A 26,073-nucleotide genomic window follows, 5' to 3' on the forward strand; every position below is an offset into this window, starting at 1 on the left:
GCTGAGTCAGATCTATATTCAAGAAATCTACAACACAGAACATCAAAAGGTTGAGCAAACTGTTTAACATCAGTTGGTCATAATCATAGTTTGGTTCGAGGTAGCGTATAAAATATTTATTCCATAAACACTTCAGGTAAAAATGGTCTGACGTCATCCTGGCACGATTATGGCCGAAGAGGATAATCTGATTGATAAATCACGTTCTTTAGTGTTTGGTGCAACATGATTCAGAATCTGAATCAGGATGGCGTAATTCAATATTTTTAACGCAGAATGACGTAGTCTTTTCTTATATTTTTATCACTTTGGTTCTCGTTTTTTTGGTAGCACATTGACATTGTCCGGTTCACACATTCAGCAGTTTCAGGAGAAGTTTTTGTTCTAGTGGGTCATCCCTTTTAAGTCAAGTTGAACTTGAAATTTTATGTTTTTCGGGTTTGAATATGTCTCTACATTTAAATTCGTCAATCATCCGACTAGCTCTATCTTAGTCTCATTTTCATTGGACGTTTTTGTGCAAAATTTAGTTTCGTTATGGTTGTGCATATTTGTATGGTGTCGCATATAAATGTTCATAAATGTTGTCGTGACAGCAACATACATCTACGTTTTTGCCCTTACATAGGCTGGCTTGGTATAACTGCCACATAAATAGGTACAATTAATAGTTTACGTAGTCGTTGTGACCATATAAGTATGGCGCCTTTGACTATAAATAGTGACGACCAGTGAAATAATATTTCACTTATGGCAAGTGCCCCCTAGACCGTAAGCCTCGTATATATCCATCTGCAGATATTAATATTTATATCATGAACTAGAAATCTACATAGAAGTCTTCATCTTTGCTTTGTGGTACTTTATCCACTTCAAGCAAAAAGATCAACATTTTTGCTACACGTCAGTAGCTGCCGCTTAACGTAGCGCCTACTGCCATTCACCCAAAATTGCCATTCACCCGTGGATTATCCCACGTCAACGGGTCTCTGTGGAGGCTATTTTCAGCCGTCACCCACAAGCAATTAGATCCAAATTCTTCTAAACTTCAGTGGTTGCCTGGGCATCGTTGAGCAGCGGCTTGCGTCCGCAGAAGCGACGGTTGTTCGTGCACGCGATGACCACCAGGCAGAGGCCTGACACCGCCACCCACAGGCCCCCTACGTAGAACGTCAGCTCCCATGATCCAGTTACGTCATACAGCAGCCCTGGAAAGTAAATAAAATATCTTAATTCATTCATATTTTTCATATTTCAAAATAAATTTGTAAATTTTGATTTACAATCTCAGTTTAAAACTTCCTGTATGTTCCTGATCGGTAAGGGAAAATGTGATGACATTTAATCAACGTACCGATTAAACCATAATTAATACTCACTACGACATGGTCAGAATATTCGAATGCATGCCTATCAATGTGGAAGGTCAGATGTCAATTGCTCCAATGGAATACTATTAGTCGGCGTTCTAAGGGACGATTATTTCGTGGGAGCTTATTACGTCGACCGGCGACTTAATTATTCTATGGGGGCTATTTAGATTGATGTCGTGCTGTGCGGTCATTTCATGAAAAGATCCAATGTTTCCATAAAACTCTTTATAAGAAATATTCGCCAGCGTTTTTGAATAGTAGTTGGACAAATATAGGTACTGAGTTAGACAGTATTCAAAGTAGTTTCCTAGGTATGTTGTCATCATGAGTAATTTGCTATAACTGGTAATTCCCACGCTCACTTTTAGGTATAATCTGTTGTGATTATTCAACTCAGATACATATCTCTAGACAACAATGTCGTAATGTTTAGTTCATCAATTACAAGCCATGACTTACCCCCTAAAGGCGGCCCGACTAGATGCCCGATACCCTGAGCCAGCAATATCAATCCATAAGCCACAGTAAAATGTTCCAAGGGTATGAGCTTCATCAGGATCGCTGGCGAGTAAGAGTACGAGCTGGCGAAGGAAAACCCAAAGACAGCGGAGTTAATGCTTAGCAGCCAGTAGTTGTGGATGAAGAAGGGATACGCGGCCACGGACGCTCCGCATAGGATCAGGAAGAACGAGAAGGTCTTCGTCACGTTCAACCACTTTTGGTCACCTGACCAGCCCAGCACCACCTGTGAGTAAGTAAGGCACTTTTATTTGCTGTTCGAATTAATATTCTTTCATTTTACGAGAGCTAGAACACTATTCTAATTGATATTACGTTCTCATTACTGTCCCCAGGTAACGCTAATGAAATTGCATCAGTAAAACATTGATATCCTAGCAAGGGCTTTGGTTGTTCTGGATTGAGTTTACATAACACATAAATTGTCCACTATCGACCAGGTGGTCTAAAAATAAATCATATGCATTTGAATTAATACAACCTTGAACGTGAAAACGACTTACGATTCCGATAGCGCTGGCAATACCGATGATACTGATCATGACCTCCCCTCCCTCCATGTTCTGGGAGGTCATGTAGGACTTGAGGAAGAAGTAGGGCACGATGAACCACACAGAGAGGATCAGCTCCGAAAGGTTGAACATGAAGAAGTGGAACTCCGTGAACATCTCGAAGTTGAAGCTCTTTTTGAGCACTTCGAACAGTCGGTGGTACCATCTCTGGAAAGGTAAATGAAGTGATTTTATTAAAATAATATTCATCTTAATAATATCCTGTAGTAGCTTGGTACTATTACTTATTCTGTGGTACTGTGAACAGGTACCTACTACTATAGTATAATAATGAGTATTCCATACTATTATTATACTTTACTATAGTAGTAGGTACCTGTTCTAGGCTATTACATTGTGGTTTGATAAAAACGGTGATTAGAAATTGTATTAATTTACATTAATCCGAATTAAATATTTATTGGAACATACAAACAACCTTGCAAGTGGGTAGGTAGGGTAATAAGAATATTTATAAATACATTCAACTCATTTTCTTTGCTATCAGTGCTGTCACTAACGTCATTTACAATTTTACAGTTTCATTTATTGCAATTTCTGGGGTATTTATTAAATTTAAAATGTCGGTAATAACGGTAATCGTAATTAGTTTAGTAGTCTGAATAAAATCATTGACTTTTAGAACATGAGTAAATAATTCGGTTTCTTAATCATGTGTTACGAGTACTTAATGAATGTGTTTGATAACAATAAAATTGTGATCAAAACGTTTGCTACAATATGACTCGATTTTCTCACAATCACTGCCATCACTTTTGGATATCTTGTACTCGTAAGTACCTACCTAAGTTACTTATCTAATTGTATATTTTTATGTTGTGTGTACTGAACCGGTAATTTGAATAATTACCGGTATTTAAAACAATGAGCAATCTTACAAATGTGTCATTAATGCCATAATTTACGATGAAGTTGTTCAGGTTAAAAATACATGATTTAGCAGGAAAACCGTACTAGGAACATGCAATGAAGTAGTCGTAGGTATAAGTAAACTAAGAAACTAACTGTTGCTGTAGAAGCAAGATAATGTTGGAGGAAAATATGTCTATAAAGTACTTACCCACTCGTCATCTGATTCTGATTCTATTGACCACATAGAGTTTTTATAAATATCTGGTAGAGATGACGCTTTCAGCCTGTACCGGGGGATGTTCATCATAGTTCCGCGATACATGATCGTGTTGCGGTACAGCGGCATGTCTTTGAAGTAGTGGTGGTCCGTGGACAACTGTCTCACGAGCCAGCTCGAGGACTGCCCCCTGACCTCCTTCTTCGGAGAATGTTCTTTCGCTCTTGGAGTTTGTTTCGTATCATTGACGGTACTCTTACTGGCGTCTTTTGTTTTCTTATGCTCGCCTTCATGTTCCACAATCTTCTCGCTAGATTTGTTCACATCTGATTCTGTTATATCCTTTGGCTTTTTAATCTTCACTTGCACGGGCAACTTGGCCGGCTCTGTCACCGCATCTGCTGGCGGAGCTTCCACGTTCAGATTAATTTCTGAGTGTCGCCTAGTCAAAATATCTGGGTAGTTTTGCAAAATAATATTGTACAGCCTGTTGTTCTTCATTAACTTATCTATCACCTCTGGTGGAACCTGAAAAAATAACGATTATATAAGCAAATTTGTAATTTTCAAATCCAAAAGTTCGGAGCATCGGCAGAACATTAGTTCTAACTCACCCTTTCGTTTTGTTGTATAAATGTGGGCAAATGTATGGCAGAATGCATACGCTGCCTAAGCGTTGCCTCGGCGTTCATCTGTGTTGTGTTTTCTAATTGCTCAGCTTCAGCAATCGATGTTGCCAACGTTTCTAAAATATATTCGGGACTTTTCCCGCTCTTTAGCAACGACTTCAGTTCATCGTTGGTTAAGAAAAGTGATTCTCCACCGAGCGACCGAGATGAGAGAGATCCCGCGCTCGACGAGCGTCTAGATCTTGACAATCTACGTTCTCTCTTCTGCTTTATTTCCAGCCATTCAGGAGTTCTCATTAAAGCACCGCACACGCACATGTTTAACAACGTGCCGGCGAGTAGTACAACAGTGTTCCTCCAGTCGTAGACTTGTAGGAAATAATGCGTCATCGGCGAATAGATCAATGTGCCAAAACCGATACCGCTTGATGCTAAAGACACAGCCAAATTCCTCTTCTTATCAAACCAAAACGCGACTGACACGACTGCAGTTACGTACAGTATGCCCATTGCTAAGCCGCTCATGAAACCGAATGTCAAGCACAACATTTCAATTGAATTGCATACAGAAGCTAGTAAAAAGCTTATTGTAGATAACAGCCCAGCTATCATCGTCATCCACCTGCATCCATATCTGTCCACTAAAGCGCTCATGATTGGCCCAGCCAATAGCGGCGTGGCTATGAATAAGCTGCCGATCATGGATACTTGGGACTGGGTGGTGTCAAAGTATCTGGCGAATTCTTCTTGAAGAAGCCCATAGGAAAAACTTAGGCCATCAGCACAGGCTGATACCAGGAATGCTGAGATCACGACCACCCATCCCCATCCTCCGTCGGGGACCGGCGGCAATTTTGCTACAAAAGATTCTGATTCGTCTGAACTGTCGCTATCGAAGTCGCTCTCAGTCAGACCTTGGAACTTAACCCTCTCAACTGGAGGTGAATTTGGCGTCCCATTAGTCTTTTCATAATGGGCTACGATTTCTTTGCTTTTTGATTTCAATGAATTAATTTTGTTTATATCTTCGTCAATATCACTTGGCAGCGTCGTGTTGTTTCCATTTTGATTATTGTTTGGCTTATCTTCGCTTAGGTCGGCCATATCTTATTGTTTCTTTTGTTTATAATCCAGTAAATAAACAATTCATAGCATTACATTTGGTTAGATTCTGAAACAAATAAGTAGGTATAAATGAGGAGCTCCATAATTGATCGCGACTCTCCTGCCCAATTTATCTTTTACCTATAATGGGAACCCGAAATAGACCTACTTATTATACTTAACCAAATTTTATTCGAACTTCAAAACATCGTTAGCATCTACAAAGATGCCTACGCTTCTTCCAATTATAGGTTCGTAGAAACAATCAATAAGGGATTAATTGACTCCCACGAATGTTGAGGCCCTATTAATTTTTTGTAGGAAAGAAAGTAGGCTCTTATTCTGAAATAACTAAAACTTGATTAAAACTCAGGAATGATTGGAACCTGATAATTGGTTTAATTTCAGTATTTGAATAAATCACAGACTTGAATTCATTAAAACGAAAGATTCTTTAAAATAAGATAATAATACACTCGGCATCAAATAAATCGCACCTCCCGCGACAATCACTTATCAAACGTATGCATCCCCACTTCCCACCAACATTGGTACCATTTGAAAGCCTAGTTCTAAACTTCATTTCATTAAAGGAAAGGTTTTTACCCCAAAAATGTGTCTTTTTTATCCAGAGTCACTTCTTCAAAAAATAGGTAGTTACGCTATAGCCATTTTTTATGACTATAAAACTGTTAAGTTTAATCGCTATCCATCTGTTAAAGAGGACACGTGATCCCAGAGGTGAGCCCAAAGTGAGGTCTATTTTCAAGTCACATTTATGGTTGTATGTTAATCATTTATTTAGAAATGAAATGTATTTTTCTTTAAGGATATTTATTGGGCTTTCAAATAACACCAATATTGTTGGGGTACCATAATTGTGTCAGAAAAAAACCTTTAAAGTTCGCGTCGCGGAAGGTGCGGTTTATTTGATGTTGAGTGTATCAATATTAATCGTATGTCTCTAACCTACTTACTTTATTTACTTATTATTTGATAGAAACGTATACATTTCAGAGCGTATGTTTTAACTATGTAGAGCCTTCTAGAGCACTCATTATTTGATAAAGCAACATTTTTTGGTGATAACAACTAATTATTTAAAAGATAAGTATGATATAGTACGTTGTAACACTTAAAAACGAGCACGTGCGATATGTTTGACTGTAAAGAGATTTTTTATAAACACCGGTACATCAAACTCGGCCACTGTAAAGACAAATCCCCTCCTTAAGCTCTGTTCAATAGGTATTTATAGAAAATACGTAAGAGCATTATAAGCCTTACATCATTGAAGCGAAAAATATCAACAATGGTGCATAACAATTTGCCCCATATTGTTCAGAAAAAGGTAAATAGCCTGCCAATCCTCAGGGATGAGGTCAGCCTCATCTTGATTGTTATAAATATTAAGTCAGAACACATGAGTGTCGGAGAGTCGGTGACATAACTAAATCACGTGTTTAAAATTCTTCAGCTTTGCTGTAACTATCGAACTCCGCGAGCTAGTAATTTACAAACGCTTTGATTCATTCATACTTATTATTATGACTATGAAACCTACTATTTTATTTATTCAATACATTAACTTTGAGTTGCACGTCTCCTGCATTTGATATAAAAGTCACCGGTAGATTCTAATTAATAAGATAAAGTGCATTATCGTTTGGGGTTGTCTGGGGTTCAATTCCCGTATAAGTAAGGGGCATTCAAAATAGGGAGGGACTGCTCCAGGTATGCCATTCAAAATGTTTTAATTGAGAACTACACTGTAAGAACATCTGCAAGAGCAAAACATCAGTGTTTTTGTTTTTGATGCACTTGATGTGCGTCATATAAAAAAAAGACATTCAAGTTTCTGTGAGTTTTTATATTTCATTTAATATAGCAAATATTCAGCTCCAAAGTCAACAACAATTTGTAACACAGAACCTAATACATAATATCTTAGCACAGAACCGGAGATACTAAACCCTTACTATGACGTTCTATTATAACCCTCGTGGCTAATGAATGAATCACCACCAAATGTCCCACAACAACACAAAAATCGCACGCCGGCTGTTAATGTCTAACCAAAGTGCGTATATAAGCGACTGTACCTACCTAGATAAATAGCTACACTGCACTCACTCACTCACATTCAAGATCAACCGAAAAGAGCATTGACTAGTAACCTCGCGTTATCAAACAAACTACATTTCGACCTTTGACGAGGCGTTAACGCGTCGTGCCTCAAACGCGTTTGCAACAAGACTGTCTGGGCTGCCTCACACAGCCACTTGGGCCCAACACTCTACGGCGCCACGATTATCAACGCACCGTTAGGTTACCCAAAAATACAAAATGGCATAAGGTATTGATAACCGGCATTTGTAACTTGTGAAATAGGTCGCGCGGACCGAAATATCTGTAATTTGTCATGAATGGGTGACGTACAGGCTTCCCAATTAATTCGTGTAAATTGGTTGTGCTATATTTCGCAACCTATCTAGTTAGTATAGTTACTATAGGTATTGTATCTTTTAATGCGTTATCGCGATTAGGTACATTGCTAGATATCGACTTTTTGGTGTCCATTTGAACATGAACATGTAACCTTCCAAAGTTATAAGTTGCTTGTTCTAGTGATTAGTGCTACAGACCATAGAGCCAAAACAGGTCGCGAGTTCGACTCCTGTAATAGAGCAAATGGTTTGGTTCATGTGCATGAACACTATGTAGGTGCGTACTTCGATGATTAATGATTCTAAAAAGGAAACAAACGATCCACTGAAGGCATGTAATAAATGATTCAGTAGAAATGATCTTAAAGATATAAATGCTGCTTTGAAGTTTAGACAAGATGATGTAGCTACATCCTACACAATTAGTAAATTAACACATTTTAAAGCTGGTTTTCCAAAAACCTACTTATCTTATAAAATTAAAACGGTAACAGGCTAAATTGCAGCAAGGCACATGTAAAGGTAAGTAATTAGTCAGCAATTACTTAGATAGGTACATTAAATAACTGGTCGCTAATGACCATAGGTACAGTTACCTATTTACATGGATTATTTTGAGATAGTTTTTTACTTTCAGACAGCTGAGCTGACTTGATCTTAATCTAGTCCTTAAGTTACCTCCATCCAAATTAATTTGAAATAGTTTTCATCGCCCATATTGGGTCTTCAAACGATCCTGTAGCTTCTAACGGGACTATTCCCACCTCTCGTTCCCACCTCAACTCCTGTGTAGCCAGGATCTACAGCTTGACCGCCACAAAAACCCAACCAATGAAGGTCAAGTTTGTCCCGGGGGAAAGTTAAACTGTCATTGGACCCGCAACGAAATTAATCAGAAGAACATAGGAGGAGTTCGAAATTAAGGTTCGACTTCCCTCCATTGCAAAGCGGATGACAGGTGACAAACAAAGGTTTAAAAACCTTTAAGAAAAGATTATGCACAACGGATAATAAGCTATCAATTAAGGGGGCCTATCTTATGAGCAATTAGCAACTACCTGCCAATAATATTTTTCACAAAATCGCTTAAAAGCACGGAAATTTTTCCTTGTCGCGACAAGATCGGTGTAATAAAATGCGGAAACAGATGTATGTTGTATTGAATTAAGATCCTGTAGCTTGTAGATAAGTAGATATTAACTAATTTCATTTCGAAGTGTTCTCGTAGAAACTTCCAAGAAAATTCCCCAGTTTATGAAAGTCATGCGAGACAAACACGTGAGTGATCCTTATATCCAGTATCGTAAATATGAAATTTTAAATTTAGATGTCTCGTAGTGGTCGCCTCGTTTACAAACACGTGCAAGAAGCTGAAAACGTCAACATGTTACGTTTCTCATACCACAACACCGACCCCGTATATAATATTATCACTCACTTTACTTATATTTAGATTTTTTCTAAATTATTGTGAGATAATTTAATTATGAGTGACCCTGTCGGCTGTCGGGCAGGCCAAACGTTACCGGTTCAATTTGTTGCTCTAGTTTTTCTATACTTTGATAGGGAATAATCACATCATTATTTTCTCCTCCTCCTAAGTCTTTACAGGGAACGTGATAAGGTACCTTTAACAGTTATTGTAACAAAACGTTGAATTTCATTTATTCCAGAATTCATAAACCCATCCATTTGACTAAACTAAAAGGTTAAAGATTTATAAACTTAGGTATAATGTTAAAAAATATTGTTCACATTGAGAAGGATCTCTTCTATAGCAAAGGAATCATTTCATCAAGATGTAGGTAAGTTTCGACGGAATTGGGGCTTTTCATTCGATACATCACTGCGTAGCTCAATGGTTGACTACTGGAGATTTTCCGTGAGGAACTAGCCGTACGCACGCAATAATCTCAACAGATGATCGACAGTCAATGACCTCCAGTTATTTTTGGAAGGTGAGGGTGAAAATATACATTAAGCTGCATTTACACTGACGCTTCTTTTTGATCAACTTTCCAAAATGCAGTGTATTTTCAATAGAGTTGTGCAAAGTTTCAAATTTCCTAACAAATTCGTTAGCGCCTTATAAGTGAGTCTTTCAGAATAGGTAGATGGGATTCTTTTTGAGTTGATATTAGTGACGAAAAAGTGCTAGCATTTTTCGATACCTTGACTTGCAAGTTGTAGATTGGCATTGGTTGCAATCACAATGATAATAAATGACGGACTACTTTTAAGTTGACTCACTCCTTTAACACTTTGTTAACCCAGATTAGAAATCGACTCCTAGATATCCATCTCACTACTTGACTGCTAAGCCTCCGAAGCAAAGCTCAGTCTTATAGCTAAAGTCGTTTGAATTGGCCGAAAATATTTAGGGAATTTTAATTTAGCCAAATATTGTCCCCCAATAACTGATATGGATGCACCGTTATTATGTCTGGGCGTCTGCCTCGTAATGGGTTCGTGTCTCGCTCCACAGACGCTGGCGCCGATGCGGTGATCTCACCGTGAGCGACGGTATGGCACGATGAACAGACGACCGCACATCAACCTGAAACCTAGCATCTTATACAGTTGTAATAAAGACTATTTTACGACTGCAATGTGCTGACGTCTGTTCGTAAACGCGTCAGTCCTTTGGCAATAGATCAATAGCGCACATTTTAGGGATTTCGTGTGCCATAACACGAATTAATTGGGGAGGTATTTGCATTCTTAACCATTTTATTACATTTTTATCGTCTCGGTGGATCGGTGGTTGAATAACTCTCGTCTCGTTGGTTCAGGGTTCGATTTTAAGGTGGGACCACAAAACTTTCAATTAACTTTGTGTATTTTGTTCCCAGTCTGTTTTGAACTTTTGTAGGCCTGAAATATTTGGAAAGAAAGCGAAGAAATTCATTGTACTTCATCTCATATTCGAATCCGGGACCTGTGGGTCTGTAGCAGGTGGTAGACCAGTGTGTTCCCAAAATAAAAGTTCGATGACTAAAAAAGTATTATACTTAGTAACTTCTTTGATCATAAGTAATCTCCAACAGTTGGAAAAGTTGGTTAAAGAAAAGAAACCATAGAAATCTTCGAAAAACAACAATTTCAACATTTTCAACCATCTCTTAGAATTTTAGATCATTTTAAAACTTTATTCTAGCAACACCAAATTTGAAAGGTAGGAATAAATTATTTCATTAATCTGGCAACATTGCCTTAAAATGTCATATTCTGTTGACAACGAAATATCCCAAGCTGCGTCTATTTTATTTGAAAGTAATCAAAAATACACTCGGATGGCTGAGAAACCGCCTGAGGAGGGCTACATCTCGGTCGTGGATGAGGAGCCGGAGATATTTGAGTTGTTAAAATGGGATTCCTCTCATACACAAAAACAACAGGAGCCCCGACCAGTAGAGAAAGCGCGAAGCCCCGAGAAAAGGCCCTCGAGGTCCCGGGAGGAGGTTGATCCCTTCGACTTGCCAGACCAGACGTTCATTGAGACTTACAGACTGTCTAAAGACCTAGTTCGTAACCTGATAGAGGAGGTGGCACCTGTCATGCCAGACTCCTTGAAGTCCCTTGAGTTCTCAGTGGAGAGCAAAGTGAGTGACCAGAGCTTTATTAATTTGTGTATTTCTTAGTTTTTTTTGTAACTTAGTAATTTTCAAACAATTTAGCTCCGAAACTTTATTTTGGTTTGTTTTTTATTTATTTACTCAAAAGTGTTTACAATTCGTAAGGTCAGATTAATGACAATAAATTGATTTTTCTTTATGATAAAAAATATATTGATGGCAAAATGTTATTTACAAGCTGTTATTTTTTCATTTGTAATCTGTTTGTTTTCTGAATAAAACAAAATAACATAAAAATCAAAGCTTTATACATAGTTTTATACTTAAATACCATTGATGTAAATTGCAGGTACTGGCAGCATTATCTTTTTATGCAACAGGCAAGTTCCAGAAGTCATTTGGAGGCAAAATTGACCCGAATCTCACAGCATACTTTGTGGCAACGGCAATGCAACAGGTCACCGAAGCTATGAACCATCCAACCATTGTGAAGAAGTACATTCACTTTCCACATTTGAGGGGCGAGAGAGATATAATAAAAGCAAGGTATAATGCAGCTGGCGTCAATAATTTTTTTTATTTAGCCTAGTCCTAGTCAGCAAAAATATTTTTAAAAACTATTTTAGTTATTTATTTTATTTATCTTGTAAAGTGATGCTAGTGCGACATCTTAAGCTGTGCGAAATTCACAATTTAGGATGAGCTGCACCACAACTTTAACCATAACTATAACAATAACCGGTGTTTTTGAATGGAGTAAGATTGTGCACCCCAGCCTATTTTACCTATCATGTTTTCAATGTCAGTTTTTTAGAAATCATTTAAATTCATAATAATCATTATTAAGAAAGAAAGAAAATGTTTTTATTTAGTCCAAATATCCTTAGTCTACTTACATAGTTAAATTCGAACCAAAGCTGTTATTAAACCACTGGTCTCAGCATAAGGTGGCTTACAGTGTCATACTAATCCAGTAACAAACTTGTTTTCAGGTTCTACATGAAGTATGGCATACCAAATGTGGTAGGTTGCATCGACTGCACGCACGTGCCCATTATGCCGCCGAACGACGACCGCAAGGCACATTTCAATAAGTCCTACCACTCCAAGAAGGTGCAGATTGTAAGTTGATTACTTCATTCTAGTAATAATAGTGAAAGATGTTTGAAAAAAGGTGTGAAAATAATGATAACTCACTCAACACTTTAACTAGATACTATGTTAAAAAAAATGCTTTATTTCCTCACCACAACAACCATTACAATATTTTTAGTACAATGTAGGCTTATAGTAGAATTAGATTATTGTGGGAGACTGACGCTGCGTTTTTTTTCTAAATGTAGCCAAGGTTATAGTTGCTTTTACAAATCTTGTTTATTGAGGATCTAAAGCTTGACCGTTAATACAGTGTGAGTCACGTTAAAGTGTACATATGAAAATAGATGAAACTAGACCTATTTTTATCGACAAAAAAGAGGTCAAAAAATTTTTGAGATTTTTTTTTTAATTTTTTATAGAATTTTTTTTCTTCCAATTACTTATAGTAAAGAAAACGTAATAACTTGTAAACTAAGAGGTATATCCTGATAAAATAAAAACAGTAATAATGCTAAATAACAGGTGATACTAAAAAAAATACATAAAATACACAAAAAAGGCCAACAAATAATAAAAAATGATACTTTTTGAAAAAAATCTGCTTTTAAATACGTGTTTTTTTGGTTATTTGATAAATTTCTCCAAAAAATGCCCCTATAACTGGTGGTTTTTACTACTTTGTATAATTCTCTATCGTATTACCTTCGTAAAACCAAAAATCGCATGTCTCTATCCCTATCACAACATTTGCAATGATCGTTTGAACTAAGCCTCTCCGGGCGCGCAATTCAACGCTTCGTTAACAACGAAACTGAAAATGGCTCTAGATTTGTAATTTAGATAAAGACAAGTTAAATTTAAATAAAAACAAAAGATTTCGAAGTAAAATAAGCATTTTAGTTAAAATTAAAATTTTCTCTACCTGCAGGCGGAGAATAATGTTGTGGCAGGCCTTTGTTCAAACGCTCATAGAAAATGTTGTGATAGGGATAGAGACATGCAATTTTTCGTTTTACAAAGATAATACGATGGAGAATAATACAAAGTAATAAAAACCACCTTTTATAGGGGCATTTTTTGGAGAAATTTATCAAATAACCAAAAAAACACGAATTTAAAAGCAGATTTTTTTGAAAAAGTATCATTTTTTATTATTTGTTGGCCTTTTTTGTGTATTTTATGTATTTTTTTAGTACCGCCTGTTATTTAGCATTATTACGGTTTTTATTTTATCAGGATATACCGCTTATTTTAAAAGTTATTACGTTTTCTTTACAATAAGTAATTGGAAGAAAAAAAATTCTATAAAAAATTAAAAAAAAATCTCAAAAAATTTTTGACCTCTTTTTTGTCGATAAAAATAGGTCTAGTTTCATCTATTTTCATATGTACACTTTAACGTGACTCACACTGTATAAACCCAACAAGAGAGAGCAAACTGTTAGTACTCAACATGTGAAATACGTCATTGATATACTGTCGTGTGATATCTACACCAAATGTTATTCTGTGCAGGTTAAATCGTCCATTGAACTCTGGTAAATTAGAGGAGGTAGTCCTCCTGTAGTAGAGACTAATGCCCGTATTCACCAATGATGCTTGCTTAAGTGAAGTAGCAAATAGAACGCACAGCGTTGAATAGAGCTCTGTGATTGGTTCGTGTATCATCCTGTGCGTCCACGCGCACTGTGAGACCTCATAGTAATGTTTGTGAATACGGCCGTAATTACCTCCTACCTATCTCCCCATAAATGGTGGAAACACACATTTCTGCCACATTCAGTTCATAACACTGAATGGGGAGTTATAAACTTATCTTCGACTAATCCCCAAAAGACCTTTTTGGCTCAAAATACCCACCTATATTTGTATACTTTATTGTTATTATTTTTGTTTATTTTGTGTCAAATAAAGATTTTTCTATTCTTTCTAAAGTCCGGTCGCCGAAAACGTAGAATTTCGTCCAATGACCCCAAGCTACCCATCCTTATCGCACGTATCATGCTCGCACGTAATTATATTGCTGTCGCGACTGTGCGACGGGCGGCCGCAGTGAGTGCGCGAGCGGTAAGGATGGGTAGCTTGGGGTCATTGGACGAAACTCTTCGGCTCGGCGACCGGTCTTTATTCTACAAGTAACCCAATGATTTGACGACATGTGCGCAGATTTGCGACAGCGACTGCAACATCCTGAGCGTGGAGGCGAGCGCGGGCGGCGCGTTGTCCTGCGACGCCGTGCTCAACCGGCACGCCGTGCGCGTCGACCTTGACTCCCTCAACAACGCCGGCGAGCAGTGCTGGCTTATTGGTAACCTAGCTTTTTTTACATCAAGATCAAAGAAGAGGGTTATCGTTTTAGCAGAGTAAATACAAATGAGTAGGTCATCTTCATAGAAACGCCCGAGCGCGGTTTGTATGTGAGCGCGCGCCAATTCAACAAAATTCGGGGCAACACCCCGCTACTCCACGCTAAATTTTTTCAGTGTGTGCGTGTGCGCCGCATACGTATTGGCGCGCTCACATACAAACCGCGCTCGAGCGTTTCTATGAAGATGACCTACTCATTTGTATTTACTCTGGTTTTAGCGCTCATCACTTGAAACCACTGTAGAGTAAGGTCTTAAGGTCACTTGCTAAGGTGGTGCCAACTGGTGAGCAATAAATCGCATTTGCGTTCACTTGAAAGGCGCCACTGTAGAGTTAAGCTTCAACCACACCAACACGTGCAGATCGCCATCGCCGGCACGATCATAGGCCAATGACAGTTAACGCGAACTGTCATGGGTCACGCGACCTGTCCTGTCATTGGCCTATGACCGCGCCGGCGCGCCTATGGTGATCTGTACGTGTTGATGTGGTTGCACTTACTCTCAGTGGCGCCACCTTGGTGGGTGCAAATGCATTAGTCCTTGGCGCCACTGTCTTAGCCACTAACGAGTGATAGGATCTAAAGCCCGGTCTGTGAGCACGTAGAATTTTGTCCAATGACCCCAAGCCACTACGCGCGAGCGATAAGGATGGGTAGCTTGGGGTCATTGGAAAAAATTCTACGTGCTCGCAGATCAGACTATAACTTCACAGACTGAGTGTTTTCCCAGCTAGTCATTTTCTTACAGACCTAATAAGAGTGATATTTATAATTTAGGACCAATTTCTAACATTTGTGTGCAATAAATCAGTATTAATAAAATACATTATTTTTATAGTTAGCTTTTATTATGTCACGGTGACACTCATCATGATCACTGGTGACGACACTACCAGTGATGCTATCTTTTGGATCAAGGATAGTTGGTTTAAAATGAAGGATAATATAAGAAGTAGCAGCTTATAATAAAATACGTAATTCTGTTTATTCCAGGTGGCCCATTTTACACACAGAAACCGTACATCATGACGCCGATACCGAAAATGACGAAAAAATCGCCCATCACACCGGAAAAGTATTACTCGAATCTCCACACGCAGACATTTTCAGCGGTGACCGAGACAATAAAACAGCTGAAGAGCCGGTGGAAATGTCTGCAGGCCACTTGCAATAAACAGATCGAACCACCATCCGTTACTATGATCGTGGTGGCCTGCTGTGTGTTACATAACATCTGTAACGGGCGGGGCTTACCAGTGCCGCCCATGACACAAACTGAGGAGCGTCTCGAAGCGATGAAACAAAAGGTGGCCAATGGCCCGATACCGAGGAAGCAGGTTGAGCATCCAGCTGGGATCCAAGCGAGGTTATCTCTAGCGGAGCGGCTGTGGAACGAGCGGAGAGTCATGCCGGAGTGTTCTGTGCCTAAGAAGCGGATGTCCAAGAAGGACAGGTTGCTAGAAGGTCACCAGCACCAACAACAGCCGCCGCCGGCCGCCAGCCAGCCGCCTCCGCTACATGATGATAGTAAGCGCCCGCGTATAATTAGCGTCCACACCACAAACTACAACTTGGCGATGCCTGGCTGGGGACACTATCCGCAGTAGGCAACCTTCCAGCGCTTGAGTACAACCTGGTATCAGTTGATGAGCCAGTTTAGGCGTCGGACGTGGCTTAATCGGACTGTATGTAGCTTCCGAATGACAGAATCTTCGGATAAACAGGTTGATCCAAACCGACAATGTCCTAGCCAAACTGGGACTCGAACCCAGAAGCTCCAATATAAGAGACATCTAGACCATAGAGTACTCAGTGTCAGTGCACGTTTAGTATGAATCGTGGCGCCGAAGGGATGTGAGTGTTGCGTTATGATCTGTGCCACTGAGTTTATGAAACGTGAGGAACTATTTAGATGTAAATAAATAGGTTTCCTTGTAAGATAGGTTTAGTTCATGAACAGACGTTTATTTGGAGTCAGTAATTTGTTATGAATTGTGTACCAGTGTGTCAGAACCAGTATGAAACCTTTGACTGGTCTAAATATCAATAAATTTCAAGTTACTGACTCAAATCATAAAGGCAGCCATGAGTAGTTTGATACTCAAATTATATTTAGGAAGTAGTTATAGTAAGTAACTTTGTTACAACCAAAATGGCAGTGTTATTTTATACAACAAAAAGCAATATTGGTGCTTTTGTAAATAATGTACAAGCAGAAATGACGTGTAAGTTTAATCGTGAAAAACTAAATTGTATAGTTTTTTATCACAATTTCCTATGAACTTCGGTAGTATCTATCAGCAATTTGCTTTTTATGAAAGACATTATTGAATCTCATAATCGACATTATCTTTTATTTATAAAAATACTAACTTTCCGCCCGCGGCTTCGCCCGCGTGGAATTTTGTCTGTCACAGAAAAACTTTATCGCGCGCGTCCCTGTTTCAAAAACCGGGATAAAAACTATCCTATGTTCTTTCCCAGGACTCAAACTATCTCTATGCCAAATTTCATCAAAATCGGTTGCGAGGTTTAAGCGGGAAAGCGTAACAGACAGACAGACAGAGTTACTTTCGCATTTATAATATTATATAGTTGGGATAAATAACCCATCGTGTTTTTTCATCCCAACTAATATTATAAATGCGAAAGTAACTCTGTCTGTCTGTCTGTCTGTCTGTCTGTCTGTTACGCTTTCCCGCTTAAACCTCGCAACCGATTTTGATGAAATTTGGCATAGAGATAGTTTGAGTCCCGGGAAAGAACATAGGATAGTTTTTATCCCGGTTTTTGAAACAGGGACGCGCGCGATAAAGTTTTTCTGTGACAGACAAAATTCCACGCGGGCGAAGCCGCGGGCGGAAAGCTAGTTTACTGATAAAAAAGAGAACAGTATTTTGGTAAAAACGGTGTTTTTATAATGAGGATTTCTTGCACTATCTACGCCGAAATCGTTTTACATGATCTCATTATTATTTACATAACATTATGTTGTATATGAAATAAATTTGGATACTTAGTAAAAGCACAGAATAATAATAAGTACTAATATTTGAATTTATACTATTTACAAAACATGGTTGATTGTATTAGGATAAGTTAAACCGTTTTTCATTTACTAATTTTTCAATTTCTTTTTCATTTGCTTCAATCTTGTGCCAAATGAATCTTCTTTTTCACTCGTTTTTGTAAAATGCTGATAAATACGATTATATGCTGGATTCGCACTATTTACACGTAAAGTAATTGCATTACAAGCTCCAGAAACAGACGATCCAACTTTCGGGACTGTCCCTATATTGCTAGAGTAACAAGACTAAACTCTAGAGCAGTTTCCTACGTCGACTTGGTGACTCAAAATTACGCGTTTATATTACGAATCCGGCTCAGACCTTCCCATGAATGTTGGCGACAAAAGTAACACTACAATAGTGGAGATCACAATGAGAATCATGTATTATAAAATATATCTATACAACATACATCGTTTTTCATTTCATCGAGGCATACAGACTTTCGTGTAATGTGTCACTACAACAATTAATTAAAAACTAATTAATAAAACAGAGAGAATTGAATAATATTATTTAATGGAATATTAATAAGATTTTTACTATAAAATTAAGATAGTCATAAACTGATACATACAGTCTTCAGGTATTCGTGAGGCTTGTTCGTAGGCGAAAGATTATTTAATTCCACTGACTGCCCATTATTATGATTCATAAAGACTAGATACGAAGACAATATGATTGCATATAAAATTGATGATAAGTGGGCTTAAATATTATGATAGTTTACTAAGTGATAAATGTTTTATATTGATATAAATTCTTACTTGACAAATTGACGACCTAGTTGGGTAGCAGAGCATACATTCATAGCGTTTTTGATAAAATATAAATTAGTTATAACTTCTATAAGGAAAATTATTAACATTGAAAATTAAAATGTATTACATATTAGAACTTAGTATTATGTAAATCACAGACACAAGGAATGACGCAATAGCTATTAAAATAAAACATAATTAACAACCTAATTAGTAACGATGTCAATGGAAGAACCGAGTGAACATTACTAGATTTATTTGCACTGAAAAAAATAATATAATCCTCCATCATCACTACCTTATCATCATAACCATTTCTTTTGTGGGATAAATAATATGTGATCCGCAATACATGTGCATTTTTTGCGTCAACCCAGTGTCTGTGAGGACACATAATTTAACACCATATTTATGCCTTTTACCCTGAATGATCAAACGACACATCAAAAGGCCGCGTTTTAATACCATGCTTCTATCAACCGTCTTTTTCGGAGGACCAACAGCGTTTTCATTGAACTATTAAAACTGATAATTCCTAGGTTTGGTTTATTTATTGGGATCTGCACTAGTAAAAGTTAAGGATCGGAGAAATATAAAAAATATCAAAATTACATAACACATGGGCATGACACTACGCCCACACAGTAGGTCTCGATTTGCGTATCTTTAATGCGGGCGCGAAAAATTATAACTTAAAACGCATGTATTGCATCTTACAGTAGATCTAAATTGGCGTATCTTTAGCCCAGTCGCAGACCACCGAATTTTAGTTAGCTGATATTTGGGTCAGATTGAAGATGTATGAAAGTGCGCACATTACACCGATTTGCTATCGGCCGATTCTTCATACAAATTAAAATCGGGCACAACCATCGGCCAACTAAAAGTCCGTGGACTGCGCCTAGGCTTAGCAAACTAAATGTCGGTGTAATGTGCGCACTTCCATACATGTCGATACTGATATTGTCGGGCAGTTAGCCCGACTAAACTATCGGCCAACAAAAAATCGGTAGTCTGCGCTAGGGATGTTATGAATATGTAGTTTCGATTATGGATACTGTTACGGATAGGAATATTATTATACCGGTACCGGTTTCGGTTACGGATATCTGTGCTTTAGAATGCAATTTGGAATAGTTGTCCAACATGGTTCATTCAAGTAATAAAAAAATAAAAATTGATACTACACTCAACATCAAATAAACCGCACCTTCCGCGACGCGAACTTTAAAGATTTTCTTCTGGCTCAATCATGGTACCCCAACAATATTGGTGTTATTTGAAAGTCCAATAAATATCCTTAAAGAAAAATACATTTTATTTCTAAATAAATGATTAACATATACCATAAATGTGACTTGAAAATAGACCTCACTTTGGGCTCACCTCTGGGATCAATTAGACCAATTTTTATGGTTATAAAGCCAAATAAAGATCTCACGTGTCCTCTTTAACAGATGGATAGCGATTAATCCCAACTTAACAGTTTTATAGTCATAACAAATGGCTATAGCGTAACTACCTATTTTTTGAAGAAGTGACTCTGAGATCTTTGTAAAGACACATTTTTGGGGTAAAAACCTTTCCTATAATGAAATGAAGTTTAGAACTAGGCTTTCAAATGGTACCAATGTTGGTGGGAAGTGGGGATGCATACGTTTGATAAGTGCTTGTCGCGGGAGGTGCGATTTATTTGATGCCGAGATGGCATTATAAAGGTAAATCAGGCTGTTATGCCTTTACATATAACGCTATACAAAAAAAAAAACAATTTTTAAACTGCCTAACGCTCGTAATGCATAGCTCTGTAGGTCCACATCGGCGTACCAGCTCCATTGTATTTTAGGGCCGGTCCATGGCCTGCGCGACGTCGGCGGCCAGCAGCGCGGCGACGGCCATGTTGCCGCAGCTGGCCGCCACGCGGCAGCACGAGCGCTCCGTGCGGACCGAGAGAAGAACTAACTCTTGGGAGCTCATCATGCGGCCGGCGAATCTGGGGAAGGACGTGGGTTTTAATTTATTTTGGGTGGCATTAAGGTGATGCCTTGCGAATATTGGGCGTTTTAAAGAAGCGCAGAATTAGTTTTAATCGTACTTTTCTTATTACTTAGGTTCTTATTTTGAAATATGTCATAGTTGACTAATAAATCTAGTGTCTGGTCGAAGCCGAAACATGAATGGAATCAATTTTCTCGATAGAAAAAAAATCCAAAGATGACCCTTCTATTACTCGGTTTTTCGTTTTATAAGCAGATAGGCTAATATTTCAATACCAAATTTTGTATATTGGTAAGGTAATAACATATTCTAAGTACTGGTCGAGTTATTTTCTTTAAATAGTGTTTGGTTTTTCAATAAATACATGATTTCCGATTTTTGTCGCTTACGTTATTTTATTCCGCGCCGCGCGCGCTATTGCTGTCCCTTTCCTCGCACTGAGAAATCATATTTCTATCCCTCTGTGTGCGAGGCATTCAGTCGGCCGAAAACTTTTACGAGGTAGCGCCTTAAGTAAGTACTTTTTTCACTTTCATAATGGTGAAATTAATAATGATGTCGCTAGAGTTTCACCTTTAAGCCTTGATCACACGTACCGAGTAATCGGGCGAGACAGTGCTCTCGGCCGAGTACTCGGTGTGTATGAACATTACATTACATTAAAAGATAAAATTTAATCTAAACGCAAAATTTTAGTCTTATGTTTTTTTGAGGAGGAGCCTGACTGGAAACAGGTTAACCTTATACGAGAGCGGCACATATCTTGTAATTGTAAAGTGTTTATTTAATAAAAGTATTTTCATTTTCATTACGCCGAGTGCTCGGCGGCGCTCGAGTATGTGATTCGCTCACCCAACTGTCTCGAACGAGTAAACATTTTACTGTCTCGCCCGTTTATTCGGTACGTGTGACGGTGTGATCAAGGCTTCACATTAGAGCATTAGTAGCGCGACAGCGGCGTTTTTATAATGTGAAGACATGCATCCGCTGTCATATAAACGGGACTATTCCCACCTCTCGTTCCCACCGCCGCAACTCCTGTGTAGCCAGGATCTACAGCTTGATCGCCACAAAAACCCAACCAATGAAGGTCAAGTTTGTCCCGAGGGAAAGTTAAACTGTCATTGAATCCGCTGTCACATAGTATGAAATTTTCGGCAGTGCGTTTGTTGCGCTGCTAAATCGCCTAAATGTGAAAGCGCTCTTAATTATGTGCATCTGGGTCGAGGACACATCTTTTAGTTAGAAAAAATATGTTTGAAGTAACTTACCTCAAAAACTCGCCGCACGTAGTAATTCCTGCCAAATTCGCTGTCTCAAAAACTTTTTTGCAAATTGACTCTTCATCTTCTAATTTTGCTGCTTTCTTATCACACTGAAAAAAAAAAGTAATTTATAAAAAGCAAAAGCCACTCTAGTGATTAGTCCTACAAAACTTTTTACAAAAGTTTGGAAGTTGTGTCGGCGGTTTATTGGTGACAAAAATGCAAACCCTCATTCTTTTCTAGCTTTTAAAATTGATAACTTCAATTCATTTAAAATAGGTAATAATATCAATTTTCATTTGAATTCACTTGAATTTCGATTTCGTCACTGTTCTGCGAAGCCGATGTGACTATGTTAACAACAAATTTGGGGTTATTCCCAGCTGCCCCCATCAGTATAAACTCTACTTTTTTTTTTTTAATTTATTGTCTCATAAAAGTTACATCGATTATACTTAATACTAATCTGCCAAACTGCTTAACAGTTTGTCGGCAGTCGTTCTCGTGCTAACTGTTATAAGTGTAACTTATTGTACATATTAACTAAGTAATAATACACACATGCAAAATTGGTTCCTACAGTCGCCGGCACATCAGACCAGACACTTCCAGTGTCTAGCCTGGTGCGCCGGTCGCCTGCACTTACTTTTTAAAAACTAATATTACATTATAATATATCTAATAGTCTGGGGACAGCTGGGAATCAATTTGCAGACATTACTGAAGTGCGTACCTCGGTCATTCCGCGTAGCTTCCTGTGTTCCGTGTCCCAGCGCGCCTCCGACATGACGACGGCTCGCATCAGCTCGCCCACCGGCGGCGTGATCGACGCACACACCTCGCCTAATACGAAGAGAAAATGTATGTTACTGTGCTGTAACGTTATAATTAAATTGATGACTTAGTAGAACACAATTTTCATGAATTCAGATAGTGGCAGTCCACTGCTCAAAATAACTCCAGAAAGCAGAATATTTTTATAAGTAAAAATACACTACATTTTTGTAATTTATAAATAATCAAAGCATACCTCAATGAAGAATGTGAGACAGAGTAAGTGATGATAAATAAATGCATTATGATCAACTTTCATTTTTCCTCACGTGCCCTCAACTTGTTCATCTTTCATTCCTTTTGCAAAAATAAAAATAAAGAAAAGGAGAGTAAAGTAAAGAAGAGGGTTATTGACCGTCATGATTAAACATGTAGGCTATATTAAAATTCAATGCCGTGTGGTGACGGCAGAGTAGAATACATTTGTCACCAACCCCTATTCTTCCCGCGGGTGTCGTAAGAGGCGACTTAGGGACTACACATCAAACAGAGAACGGGCAGCAGCGCTCTCTGACAAACATCAATCTTTTAAACTGCGATCTCCAACCCGCCTGCCAAGCGTGGGGATTATGGCAAAACCCTCCACTATAGTGGAGGAGGCTCATAGTCCAGCAGTGGACTGTAAAGGGCTGTTGATGATGATATTAAAATTTATAATGATCTGTGATAAACTGAATATACATCAAAAACGGCTTTAAAGTGAAAGGATCTACTCACCGACGGAGCTGACGATGGTGAACTCAACAGGCTGGATGGAGTCTGCGAAGTCTACCCCCATGGTGGTGGTTGCCTGCGCGCCGCACGACAGCAGCGGGATCGGCGCGAAGTCGTGGATGGCGCGCGAGCCCGTCAGCGTCTGGAAATTGTCAAGTAGTAGATAAATGTAAAATTTGAAGGCATCAATAGCTCAATGAAATAGAGAAACACGGGTCTCAACGCGCCACATTTTAGAGTAGGCGCAAACCGTTGATTTTTTATCGGCCGATAGTTTAGTCGGGCAGTTGATCAGTATGGGCATGTATGGGAGTGCGCACACTACGCCGATTCGATTTGGCCAATTCTTCATACAAATTAAAATCGGGCACAACTATCGGCCAACTAAAAATTAACGGTGTGCGCATACTCTTATATGAGTAACATATTATTATGTATAGATGAACTACACTGAACTGTCCCACCAAAGTCATTGACAAAGGGGCGCTACCATCGTTCAACTCTATAGTTTCCAACCTGGCAAAAATCGGAACCAGCGATCCTGTATTGACGGTGGCGCCCCTTTGTCAATATCACGGGTAGGACAGTTCAATATAATAGGTCTATAACAGCTTTATTGTCAGGAGGGCGCTACTATCTATATTGGATTATTATTTTGTTTTTTGCCACGTTGGATAACCATATAATTATGCCATTTACAGGAAGCCGCTAATATCAATACTGGGTTATTAATTTTTGATTTATGGCACTTGATGTTTCAGAATCGTTGAACAATACTATAGTTTAACGATTCTGAAACGTCACGTGGCAAAAATTGGAACTAATAACCCCGCATCATATCATCTTAGTAGCGCCCTCCTGTTAATTTCATAGCTGACACGGAATTTTAAATAGGATGAATTGGGAATTAAATCTCATCATTTATTAAAAAAAACCTTATAAAATTAAGTGCAAGGAATATAATAATAAGTAATATTAAAACCACCTCACCTCGGTTAATATTAACCCTGATATTCGTGACCTACTGGTTGCTAGAGTTGGTGAATGTAATCTCCACAGCGCACATCGACCTTGAGTACAGGTGCAGCGCGCAGACTAATCACTTATTTTACAGAGATTTTTTTATAAAATAAAGAGTAACATTAATAACAAGTCACCTTCTTATTAACCCTGATATTCGTGACCTCCTGGTTGCTAGAGTTGGTGAATGTAATCTCCACAGCGCACATCGACCTTGAGTACAGATGCGGCGTGCGACCACCGCCGGTAGACCAATCACTTTTTATAAATTTACAGATATTTTATATAAGATTTAGGGCCTCGTTCACCATCTTCGAAAAGTTCGAGTAAAGTGTCAAGTAGGCTATTCGTCACGAGTAGCAATTTATCGAATTTCACCATCTTGCATCTTCTTATAATACTTGCTAAGTAGTGGTAATCAGGAAGTAACTAATTGGAACTTTACTCGAAGATGGTAAGAGGCCCAAAGAGTAATAATTAAACCACCTTACCTTCTTATTAACCCTGATATTCGTGACCTCCTGGTTACCACAGTTAGTAACGGTCTTCACAGCGCACATCGACCTTGAATACAAGTGCAGCATGCAGACTAATCACTTATTTTACAGAGATTTTTTATAAAATAAAGAGTAACATTAATAAAACCTTACCTTCTTATTAACCCTGATATTCGTGACCTCCTGGTTGCTAGTTAGTAAAGGTCTCCGCAGTTCATATGGATCTTGAATACAGGTGCGGCGCGCGCAATCAGCGGCGGTAGACTGATCACTTATTTTACAGATTTTTTATAAAAATAAAGAGTGACATTAATAACACCTCACCTTATTAACCCTGATATTCGTGACCTCCTGGTTGCTAGAGTTAGTGAATGTAATCTCCACAGAGCACATGGACCGTGAGTACAGGGGCAACGGGCGCAATAGCGGCGGTAGATTGATCATTTATTTTTTAAAGATTTTTTATAATACAGGGTGTTGATTTCAATCCTCGCCATATTCAGGGAGTTGATTAAGTAGTTTATTCTGATCACGAATCAGTAAAAAAATTTAGTTCGAAAAAAATTGTAAACTAACTTTAACTTTGGGTAGTCAAAGAAAAATACCTTTTACACTACCTACTTTAAGTGGCATCCTTCAGGAGGTTATCCAACATGATAAGCGAGCGATCCGCGTAGCTCGATGAGTGCCGCAGTGTAAACTATTGCAGTATTGCGAGCCACAGTACAGATGATTTCGCACGGAAAATATTCGCTAAAAATTCCACTTTCGTTTGTAATTTTTTTTTTGGTTGATAATGAGTTTATGTAAGTCATAATAGATCACCTAAATAAATATTGTGAGGATTGAAATAAACACCCTGTATAAAGAGTAACATTATTAACACCTCACCTTCTTATTAACCCTGATATTCGTGACCTCCTGGTTGCTAGAGTTGGTGAAGGTAATCTCCACAGCGCACATCGACCTTGAGTAGAGATGCGGCGCGCGCGACCACCGCCTTTGGGCGCCCACGCCGCGCCACACCACGCGTGGGACCAGCTCCACGCTCTCTTCTGGGACTAGGAAGGGGCCCACGGGGATTATGGCGTCGCCTGCGGGAATACAAATACGAAATTATTTATTATGAATCACAGGTAAAATGGTGACATGTTACATT

General features: G+C 38.5%; 3 protein-coding genes across 4 annotated transcripts in view; 1 reads left to right on the plus strand and 2 right to left on the minus strand.

The window, feature by feature from the left end:
- LOC114352702 (monocarboxylate transporter 14-like) lies at positions 1 to 8,488 on the minus strand. 2 transcript variants are annotated; one of them, XM_028304379.1, is made up of 6 exons: positions 8,392 to 8,488; positions 4,148 to 5,333; positions 3,525 to 4,061; positions 2,396 to 2,611; positions 1,833 to 2,118; positions 1 to 1,208 (listed from the first exon to the last, which is right to left on the minus strand). In XM_028304379.1, exons 2-6 carry the CDS (start codon positions 5,264 to 5,266, stop codon positions 1,042 to 1,044), a joined length of 2,325 nt encoding a protein of 774 aa, XP_028160180.1. In that variant the 5' UTR covers positions 5,267 to 5,333; positions 8,392 to 8,488; the 3' UTR covers positions 1 to 1,041. The 2 variants fall into 2 exon arrangements, with proteins under 2 accessions (XP_028160180.1, XP_028160179.1); XM_028304378.1 differs by lacking the exon at positions 8,392 to 8,488 and adding an exon at positions 7,373 to 7,556.
- A 2,417-nt stretch (positions 8,489 to 10,905) lies between these two features.
- LOC114352705 (putative nuclease HARBI1) lies at positions 10,906 to 16,467 on the plus strand. Its single transcript, XM_028304381.1, has 5 exons — positions 10,906 to 11,315; positions 11,638 to 11,834; positions 12,281 to 12,410; positions 14,553 to 14,694; positions 15,748 to 16,467. Exons 1-5 carry the CDS (start codon positions 10,932 to 10,934, stop codon positions 16,359 to 16,361), a joined length of 1,467 nt encoding a protein of 488 aa, XP_028160182.1. The 5' UTR covers positions 10,906 to 10,931; the 3' UTR covers positions 16,362 to 16,467.
- A 3,851-nt stretch (positions 16,468 to 20,318) lies between these two features.
- The window catches only part of rb (adaptor related protein complex 3 subunit ruby), a 33,958-nt gene continuing 28,203 nt past the window's right edge, over positions 20,319 to 26,073 (minus strand). The window contains exons 19-23 of the mRNA XM_028304377.1: positions 25,806 to 26,008; positions 23,401 to 23,539; positions 22,583 to 22,692; positions 21,856 to 21,959; positions 20,319 to 20,579 (exon numbers count right to left, since the gene is read on the minus strand). Of these exons, the coding sequence (XP_028160178.1) occupies positions 20,429 to 20,579; positions 21,856 to 21,959; positions 22,583 to 22,692; positions 23,401 to 23,539; positions 25,806 to 26,008 (707 nt within the window). The 3' untranslated portion in view covers positions 20,319 to 20,428. The remainder of the gene's footprint in view (positions 20,580 to 21,855; positions 21,960 to 22,582; positions 22,693 to 23,400; positions 23,540 to 25,805; positions 26,009 to 26,073) is intronic.

This window comes from Ostrinia furnacalis, unplaced genomic scaffold (assembly GCF_004193835.3).
Source record: "Ostrinia furnacalis isolate ACB-3 unplaced genomic scaffold, ASM419383v2 OfSCF1420, whole genome shotgun sequence".
Taxonomy (NCBI): domain Eukaryota; kingdom Metazoa; phylum Arthropoda; class Insecta; order Lepidoptera; family Crambidae; genus Ostrinia; species Ostrinia furnacalis.

Bases quoted from the DNA above. Each gene is read 5' to 3' on its own strand.
- LOC114352705 (XM_028304381.1), top strand. From the start codon at position 10,932: ATGTCATATTCTGTTGACAACGAAATATCCCAAGCTGCGTCTATTTTA. The intron at 11,835-12,280 runs GTATAATGCAGC...ACTTGTTTTCAG, and splicing joins AGAGATATAATAAAAGCAAG to GTTCTACATGAAGTATGGCA. The intron at 14,695-15,747 runs GTAACCTAGCTT...TGTTTATTCCAG, and splicing joins CGAGCAGTGCTGGCTTATTG to GTGGCCCATTTTACACACAG.
- LOC114352702 (XM_028304379.1), bottom strand. From the start codon at position 5,266: ATGGCCGACCTAAGCGAAGATAAGCCAAACAATAATCAAAATGGAAAC. The intron at 4,062-4,147 runs GTGAGTTAGAAC...TTATTTTTTCAG, and splicing joins TTATACAACAAAACGAAAGG to GTTCCACCAGAGGTGATAGA. The intron at 1,209-1,832 runs GTAAGTCATGGC...TTTACTTTCCAG, and splicing joins AGTCGGGCCGCCTTTAGGGG to GGCTGCTGTATGACGTAACT.